The 10,103-nt window shown below is 39.3% G+C and overlaps 1 protein-coding gene across 1 annotated transcript in view; it reads left to right on the top strand.

Moving 5' to 3' along the window:
• The first annotated feature begins 4,502 nt into the window (after positions 1-4,502).
• Positions 4,503-10,103, top strand: part of COL3A1 (collagen type III alpha 1 chain) — a 52,920-nt gene continuing 47,319 nt past the window's right edge. The window contains exon 1 of the mRNA XM_055718614.1: positions 4,503-4,717. Coding sequence (XP_055574589.1) covers positions 4,639-4,717 — 79 coding nt within the window. The 5' untranslated portion in view covers positions 4,503-4,638. The remainder of the gene's footprint in view (positions 4,718-10,103) is intronic.

The raw sequence follows: 10,103 nt of genomic DNA, 5'->3' as shown, positions 1-10,103 counted from the left end.
GCAAAACGTGATTTTTTGTGATTATGCAAAACTAAACAGATACCAGTTCACAACTAAATTTATTCTTAAATTTGTAAATATTTTCTGCCATTTTGTATTATTTTGATGTCACACAAGCACAAGTTGTAGAGCACAAAAGCCCTTATAAGACACTCTCCTGCCACAAATTCTAGTAGCCATTTCATTAAGTACTTCCTTAGGTGGGTAGGACTGTGGTATTTCTTTAAAAAGTGAAGGTCTGGGTTTTTTTTCCAGTTGTACAGTGGAAATCTGAATTAGAGACAAGAAGAAAAAATTCCTTGCAAAACAATTTTGACACCTCGGTGAAAAGGAGGAGCATCCTCACAAAGGCATTGGGCCAATGTTCTACATTAACAGATTCCATCATTGGCGACAAGAGTAGGTGCGTGTTCAGTGCAGAAAAACCACGCCCTGGCCGTAGATTTTGAATTCCCCAGCATTTGGTACACCCAAAGGTCATTAAACTGCTTTGGCTTGTGTCCCTCCTGCTGTGAAGAGAAAATGCTGTGGGTGCTGTCTGCTTCACCCATATGCAGTCATAGTGTTGGCTCTGCCTTAAGAGCCTTCACAGCTGTGCTGTGACACAGTTAGTTCCCAACATGACTCATGAAAGATTTTATTTAATCTGCACAGGACTTTTGAAAAAAGAGATTTTTCATTTGTGAAAGCCACCGAAGCTGTGCGAAGCTGAAAACAAAGTGTATGTGAACAAGAAGCTGCTTCTCAAAAGCTGATTTTCCATTGTCTTAGGAAATCATTCCAGTGAAAATGGCAAGATGGGAAAAGAATTGAAATGGTTTCATTGACTTGGCCACCTTAATTCCTGTAATTGTCTGTTAAGACATTCAGTCATAATTCGCATTACTTCTAGCTCATAAGTAGGGATGTTTGAAGAGGTGCACAGAGTTTTTTGTTTAGTGGCTCTAGATTCAGCTTTTCTTGTAGGTCAAATGTTTTTTTTTAAAAAGATGTTTCTAAAGAGAAAACTGTCATAGTTGAATCTGAGCAGTGTGTGGTTTTTTACTAAGTACAATTTGGGGGAAAAAAAGCTTTGCTACACTTACCTAACACCCCACCATTGTGGTTTTGATCACTATTTGCAATATTTTGCTTTTGTGAAACTGTATGCTCCTTCTTAAATTCTGAGATTCTTTACTATCATCAAAATCCACACAGAACAGAAGATAAGCTACTTGTTCCTGACAAGGTAATTATGACAACAAAACCTGAAGATTCTTGGTTCAGATTAAGCTTTCTTGGAAACAAGGGATAGCTGCCAGCCTGATCTATAGGTCAGAACTTCACAAGCTTTTAAAGTAACTCTTGGAACATTTGCTTAAGAACTGACCTTTTGAGGAGGCAGGTCTGAGGTCACCTGATAAATATGTAAGTGCGTGTCTCTCATTTGTCTTTCACGGCAGAGTGTCACTAACCACAAGACTCAACCATGCACAAGGAATCCAAAATTGCAAGAGCAGCATGAATACTCCATCTGACATAGAGGTTGGTCAATAGTTTTGGTCCACACATCTTTCGTGGTATCTGCAGTAAAGCAAAAATATGTTCAATAACTTTTACAAGTAACTGTTCCAGGTGTCCCCCCTCCTGCAAATATTCTCTGAATCTGATAGGAATACCTTTTTTCTGTTTAGTCCAGATGCCAAGACATGATATCCCCAGGAAGGTGAGCGTTAACCAAGAGCTACTTACTAAATACTCCAATACTGCCTGCAAGACCCAAGAATCAACACAGCTGAGTTTCTGGGGGGCCTGTTTCCGTGCAGAGGATATGAAAAGGAAGCCTTTGATCAAGAAATGTCCACAGATGTTCAAGGAAAGTTGTGCCACAGTCTGTTCAGGCCAGGTAATTAAAACAAACAAAAATGGTGAATGCCTAGTCAAAAGGAATTGACTCAGGATGGTAAATGGCAGTTGCCTCCTGGGTTTATGCTAGAATTATAAAATCAATTCTACAACCACTGTTAGGTGAAGGTAACACTAATGACAAAATCCAGTGTAGCTGAGCATTGCCATTCATTGTTTGCTGGACCACAGCAAATATACTGCAAAACCCCAAGGAAGATAAGGTCCATAGGTTATTTTGGGTTTTATGGGATGCAAACATTAAGTGATATTGGTTATGCTTCTATACAGAAACCTCAGGATTCGTTTCTGTACAAATGCAAGCACATAGATTGATACTCCAACACCTATGGGAGATGTGTCACGGGTAAACCTGGGTTCATAATCTAGTTAGAGACTAGTTTAATATCCAAAGTGAACAATCCAGAACTGTTCTTAGAATTGAAATTTTACTCGAACAATCAGATGTTTTTCTGTAAAATTTGAAGGGAAGTGTTAGTGAAAATAATGGAGTCACAGGAAGAGTTCTCTTTTTCTGAAAGGATAAACTTAAGAAATGTAGATAAATGTTTATTGTGGTCAAATGGGCTGAAAAAAATGTATAATTCGATCTGGAAGGGGCTTTAAGTCAAAGACTGCGATCAATTTTCTCTTGAATTTTTCCTTGGCTATTTAAATGTGAACACTACCACGTAACATTCATTAAGTTTCCCGAAAATTAAACACTCACTGTAACAAACATGTAGGCATTAATACAGAAAACAGAGTGGCAATAAAAAACTGATCTGCATGCAATTTGGCTGAACAGTTAGTTTAGTTTAATTCTTATGCCATACCTGACGATGATTTGGATCCAGTGCTTGGTCTGTACATTTTTATTGAAGAGAATCAAACAAATCAATCCAGGTGTTATTAGATATTGTGGTTCTAATTTATGTCCTGAGCATAACTCCAAAAGAGAAGAAAACCTTATAGGCCTGTGCATAAAAATGTGAAGCATTTTGGTTTATGTTTTGGGGTAGCTCAACAGGAGGTGGTTATCTGTCTGCTCATTGTAGCTACTTGGAGTTTCTAAACCAAATAACCTGTTCAGTAGTGTAAGACTGGATATGGAAACCTAAAACTGCATGAAATAATTCTGCCATCCCAACACAGACAATGTGGAAAACTGGGAGGTATTTAATTCATGCAAAAAAGTGGTGTGTAATTCCTTGGAAACGTATCAAGCCATTCATAGTTTATGAGTGTGTAAGACATAGAAGAGAACCTCAGGGTATGTTGAGAGTGGCATCAAATTAATTTAATGTCTTTTCATACTTTTCATACTTCAACCTTTTCCACCTCAGGTGACCCCAGCAGAAAAGGACTTTCCAGTTTAAGTACAAATGTATATCAGATAAATAGGTTTTGAAATGAGATCCAATACCTATCAGATTAAAAGGTAACCTCAAACTGCTCTTATTTTGTTATGCATACAGAGGTCCCTTTTTGGGGATGACAGTTCGTGACATTAATGAATTATTGATGGGTGGGATGGTTCCCTGGGTCACTGTAATCTCAGCAACACTTAAGAACAAATGAATGAGCATTCCTGCAGTTAATGATCTGGATCAAATCAATCGACTGAGAGCAGCAATTAGTTTGGTCATTGTTTTAGCAGAGATGCACGCTGGCACAGCTCTCTACATTCACTTTGGAGTCTCCCAAACATGTACTTAAAGCCATATTCCCAGCAAAACTACGTTTGTAACAAAACCTGTTAAGCCATTATACTTGGGAAATAAGTTTGTGTGTTCTGATCCTATTCTTGGTAAAGTTTTGCAGGGAATAAAGAAAGAACTAGGCTTAAAAGGGATTAGCAATCTCCAGATTTTTTTTTTTTTTGTCCATTATACTTTCTTGTTTGAGGTGCGAACAGTAAAGAAAAAGGTAGTACTTGTTCTGCATTCCTTTCAAATGTTGCAATGACAGCGTCAAACTGAATTATTTGAAAAGTTTTAGTCGGGAGATTGGCGCTTCTGATTTGAGATCTTGTTTTCTTCATAATTTTATTAAATGTTTGCTTTCTCCCCAGGTCACATAAAATCATGGCATGAGGCAGAGATGGTGAGAAAAGCACTGGAACAGAAGCATTGCAATGTTCAGACCTCCTTTTCATTAACTTTGATTACCCATCAGCAGAATTACCCAGGTTTGCTCCTCCACTTCTGGGATTCTTTCAGTCTGTGGCATGTCAGGTACTTACCTTTTATCTTTGTTAGGGAGCGCTAAGAATTATAAACCCTCTTGGGGCTGTACCCATTGACTCCTAATTACCATGAAAAAATGCTTTACCACAGAGACTTTGCCACAGGACTCTTTTTTCACATGCCTCTCTCTCTCTCTCATATAGCGCACACTAACTGTTCATGTACAGTCTCAGTATGCATTTTGTATGCACACAAAAGTTCCAGATGTGCTGTGTATCTTGTTTAGTTGACTTTATTCTTCTGCAAAGCCAAGAGAAATATTAATCATTCATTTACTGTTAGGGGATGGGTCTTCTTCTCATGTTTCAGTAAAGGGGGTGGAAAAGTAAAGTAAGCCAATTTTTTTCCTATTTAAGGCCAAAGCTGGGGAATGCTTGTGGCTGAGTTCTGTACATGGCCCGGTGCTGGAAGGGCAGGGAACAACCGATGTTGCTATTTTGAATAGATTTTTCTTCCCCCCCCCTTTTTATTTTTGCACAGAGAGTCTCATGTCTAATATTTAGACATGATGAGCTTTGTGCAAAAAGTAACTTTGCTCATTCTTGCCGTGTTTCAACCCTCAGTTATTTTGGCACAACAAGACGGTGAGTAATTCAAGCTTCTTATGATTTAATGTTTTTATTTTATTTTTATTTTCACCAATGATTTTAATAGCTTGTAAGAAATGCGTAGTCACAAATCTCACCAGAACACTTTTCCTTCAGTAGTTCAGCAGTCAGACACCCAATGCTGAAGCTGGAAGCTGCAGGAGTTTGCATTACCATCCCAAAGGTTTCTCTTCACTTTGCTTTCTGCTGTGGTTAAAAGGACTGTACGGCGCCGTCTGCCTTAGCTGCAATTGTTCTTGTTCTTACTTGCTTTCCTATTACAGACACGGGAGAGTTTTTAAGCTATTTCTGACTCTTGGAATAACATTTTAACTGTTAGCTCTGTGCTGCCTGGAAGTTATTTGTCACAAGCAGTAAGTCTGTGCTTCCAGCTTTTTTATTTGGAGTTCTCCTTTGTACTCGTGTGTTTTCCACTGGCAGCGTGGGGGTTTGTTTAAACGATTTGCGTGTGGAAAACAGCCTGAAATTTCTAATCAGTTTGGATGAAACATTTTTTAAGAACGAGATAGGAAAATATGTCAGCTTATGGGATTTTTACTTTGACATAAAGCAGGAGGGTAAATTAATTCCCTCAGCTGAAATAGAGTTGTGCATCTGCAGGCTGTTTCGGTCCCTCATGAGACTGATTAGCAGCTGATGGTATCTGGGAGTCTGTGCAAGTATGTATGTGCATGTTTACAGAGAGCAAGAACACCAAAACCCAAGTGAATGTGGAATTTAGAGGGGAAAAAGAATACTTTGTATACAATAACTCAACACAGAGTGCAGATAAGTGTGGTATGAGTATTTAAGTTAAACAGATGACATTCCACAAGTACAGCTGACCTTTTTTGGATGTGCTCTGTTCCTGCTTGCCAGACATTGTAAACCAGACCTTCCTTAAGATAAAACATCTTTTCTTGTAAATATAAAAGATCAGCAATGGATTTATTCCTGCATTGAGGCAATGAATAACATTACAAGTAACTTGGTAAAGAAGCAGCCAAATAAACTGTAGTGCAGGAGACGAAAGACAAATGCGTTTAAAACCATACCCTACCCTACTCTGTATGATACAAATCATGAAAAAAGATTACTTTAGCTATTTCACGGCAAACCTCTCTGCCTCAGCGTACCTGGAAAGGCACCTCTGCTGAAGGGGTGGCTGTGAATCCACCAGCAGGCTCCTGGCAGCAGAGCAGTTGGAGCTCAGGGGGCTCTGTGCGTGAGCAAATCAGGTAACTACATCTGCAACAGCAGCATGCCCAAATACCAGCCCCCTCACCAAGCACAGGCATGGCTAAGCCTTGTAAAGTATCTTAAAACAACCCCACAATGCATATGAAGATGTTCTGTAGAGAAAAAACGTCATACACTGTGAACTGAGCTTTTCTGCTTCTGCCCTTCCTATATATAAACTCTCTCTTCAATATTCTTCAGTGAAGAAAATATTACAGACTTTGAGCCAAATGTATGCTGTGTTTTGTCTGCTTACAGCATCAAATGATACTCGTATTGCATATATTTAATATGCATTATGTGTGTGTGTGTGTGTATATATCTATGTATCTTCAGAGGGTTAAGGACTAAGGAGGTCTTTATCCTTCTAAAAGAAGGATACTTCTAAAATCAGTTTTATTTTTCCCATTAAGCAAATCCCCTCTGAGTGCCAGGTCTCTTTCCTTCGCTCTGGTCATATCCCTAGATGTTTCTGACATGCAACACTTATTTGACTCAAGAAATTGTAATTTTTGGGTAGAAGAACAATATACAAACGAAGTGTGAGGGAGTATTCTCATTTTTCTGCCACATTCCTGTTTCTTGTGTGGTAACATTTCATTACTGGGCTAACTTCCATACTACTTACAAGGATGAGGTTGCACAGAGACACTGATAATACACCAGTTATCCCTTAAAGTATCTAGTCCTGTCCTCTGTTTGGAATGTTCCTTTCCACACATTTGAATATGCTTTTCTCACAGAAAATAATAACTGAAGGAGTTGCTTATTAGCATCACTAAATCATGTGCAGGGCAGCAATGGGCTGGGAAACCAAATTTTCCACGATTCAAAAGAGAATTTCCAGACATGCTAAAATGCTCTCTCTTGTCAAGAAAAATGTTTATATGGTTAGTATCAAATGTAAGTCAATATAAAATTTTCCTTGGGAGAGCCTGCCAGGAGACAAGACTTGGCAAGATATTAAGGAAATTGCTCAGTATACACTAAGTTTAGGATAGTCAGATGTATCTCTGGGCTATATGTTTCTTTGTCTCGCTGTAATAGCTAGGAATGGAGATTTGAATACAGCCTCAGGGTGAACCTCTGCAAAAGCTTGGGATCTGGATATTGTGGAACAAGGAATTTTCTGTGACTTCCATAAACAAAAGCTGCATGTCCTGGTAGCCCACTAGGATGCTTTTAGACTGCAAATGAAATCACCTTGATGCAGTTCAGGTCTCCTGATGTGTGCCAAGGTAGTGTGAAGCATTTGCAAGCTCTGACCATGCTCAAGATAAAATGCCTCCAGGTGGGTGACATGACATGAAGCTGGTGCTTCAGACATGACAGATGATTCAGATTCCAGCAATGTATATTAAGTGCATATTAAACTACCCAAAAGTGTAAGAACTTGGAATGCTGCTTTAGGAAAGAAATCTATCCACTACCCAAGCCAGCAGGATTCGTGCAAGCATTTGCTAGCCTTACAGCCTGCATTCATCCCATTTATCTTGAGTTTGTACAGTCAGTCAAGACAGCTACTTCCAGAAGACAGAATAAATTTTAGCTGGACAGACCGGAGGTATTTGGCAATTTCCACTGACTACAAAGGAAGCACGTGCACAGCTATGCTGCCTTTGGTGCCAAAAGGGAGGTCAGATGGATTTGGGCCTGTGTCAGCTGCATCTAAGAGGGTTAAGGGATGTCTCAGTCACCTGGAACTTGACACTTCTCCTACATACACCCCATAGTCCTTGAGGAACCTCACTGAGGTCATCAGAAAAAGTCTACAGCTCTAAAAGCAGTGTAAGAGCAGAGCCAGAAACCTTTCATTACTATTATTCAGAATATTTTTTTGTTCTAATGTAATGTAGTGTTTTCCTTGCAGTGTAAGTATTATATTGGATGTTTGTTCAGGAGGCTCATTTCTAAGGTAATGACTGAATCCTAAAATATCTCTGAGAAGACTTCCTGGCCTTTCATATTGCTTTCTTTAGCAAACAGAAGTTTTAAAATGAAATATAACTGCTATCTGTAGGTTTCAGAAGGCAGCGTGCAAAGAACTTCTGCTGAGCGCCCACTTCTGATGCCCCAGAAAAGAAGGGTTGATGGGGTTTTTATGATATTTTAGGAATGATTTTAGGATGATATTTTAGGAAAACTTACCAACAGATTTTTTTAACCATTTTGCTTTCTTCTTTCATTAATCAGAAAGGGTTAGACAGGTAATGAAGTAGATGGGTACTGCACAGTCGCAGTGTATCTGTGAAACTGCCGGACTTGACATTTTTAGCACTTACCTGTATGCAACATTGCACATATTGCATTCTTGTTGATAAATTAGCTAATTTAAAGGTACTGCTAATGACACTCGCAACTATCTTTCCTCAGAGGCTTTGGTAACACAGAAAAGTCCCCCTCCAGAATGTTAAAGGTAAAACCAGATGATGTATGTCTGTGTGCCAAAAGATAATTACACCATCATAAGTAACCTGGACTCTGTGAAGGTATGAAAGAGCAGGGCTCTAATGCTGCTCTTCCATTTTTCCTAACTGCTTTTTACAATGCACACGGCAGGCAAGGTTGTACTTAGGAAAATTGAAACATTCCTTTCTGGTCTGGAAAAATCATGCTAAATGAAAGCCTGGGGAATCCACCCCCCTCTAAGCATTATATATATGTTCTTGGAAATACGACAAATTTCATAAACACATTTTAGATCACACATCCCTGGAAGATATTAGCCTTAGGAAAATGAGACCATTATATATCCCTTTCATTATTTTCCAGATTTGTTTTTGATTTGAGACCAAATCTATGTAGACAGATTTTTTTAAAAGAGGAGGTGGAGTTGGAAACGTGCACCGCTTTATTACGAGGGAAGAGGCAGAGGTAGAAGGGTGTTGTCCCTGGCATGAATATCGCTGTTGATGCCTCGGTCAGAGTCATTACATTTTCTCCCCTCTTACTGCTGCAGATTACAAACAGATCCTGTTTCCTCTTCCAGCTTCTGCCAAAGTTTTGAGGTTTGAAATAGGTAGCCAGGTGTCCCTTGCAAAATCTGGGTGTTAGCTTTAATTAATGTTATTCAAGAGAAAGGAAGGAGCGACTTACTATCTCTTTTTTTTGTTTCCCAGAGTGGCTGATAAACAGGACTGACCTATTAGTTGTTGTCCCAGATATGTACTATTATTGTTTGAACTTTTTCCTGATCAGAAAAGTGCAGAAAATGGGATATACCTGGCTTCATAATTGGGAAAGTATGCTGTAGGTCAGTGACGGAAATGATGCAGCCTGTCATTTAGCATTTTAGATTTCAGAGTTGAAAGGTTCAGCCTACCAGTAGGGGGAAACAATAACAAAGCGTGCTTTCCCAGGCTGGCGGGCACCATGAAAACTGTAATGCTCTTGATGTTTTTGTGGTAGGTTAGTAGTCTGGAGAAGAGCACAAGCCACAGCTGCTGTAACAGTTGCCAGTTTTAATTTGTTGATTTGAAGTAATAGTCCGTCAAAACCCACAGAATTGGAAATTAGTGCAATGGTTATGCCCATTAATACTCCAGATTATGCTGTCCTTTAGTCATTCTTGTTTAAGAAACCAGGCAAAAGATATGGTATTAAGAAAATGGGGGGGTGGGGGGTGGGGGTGTTGGTCCTAAACTAGCTGGATTAGATTCCCACATCATTGCAGAAATGTCTTGTGATGGAGCAAAATTCAATATATTATCACCCAGGGAAATAAAACTTAGACTTGAAAAGGGTATTATAGAATCTTTTCTGACTCAACATGATGACTATTGGCTTATTCTCCTTGTGGTAGCTTGGCAAATTGTAGATTGCACAACTTCAACATGGTTTAGAGTTCAGTACCCACCATCTGTATGTCTACAGCTTTGAGGCATCCAGATTTTGGGTTTTGGCAGATGACAAATAACCTTCAACCCAAAATGGAACAAAAAATTTAGTGTCATCATCTTGCCTGCTGCAATACTTCGCCAGCCTACCCCTCCTTTGACACATCTGTGATAATACACCATGTACAGAAGGAGAACTGGGCACAGACGTGATTCCTGCTCCAGGAGCGGCACAAGAAGTGTTATTTTGCTTCTATACCTTCAGCTCAAGGTGTTGAGGGTAGTGTGGGTAGGTACAGAAGAGTGCT

This window comes from Falco cherrug, chromosome 8, assembly GCF_023634085.1.
Source record: "Falco cherrug isolate bFalChe1 chromosome 8, bFalChe1.pri, whole genome shotgun sequence".
Lineage (NCBI taxonomy): Eukaryota > Metazoa > Chordata > Aves > Falconiformes > Falconidae > Falco > Falco cherrug.
Note: the sequence above shows the minus strand (reverse complement) of the source record. Positions and strands in the feature narration are given on the sequence as shown.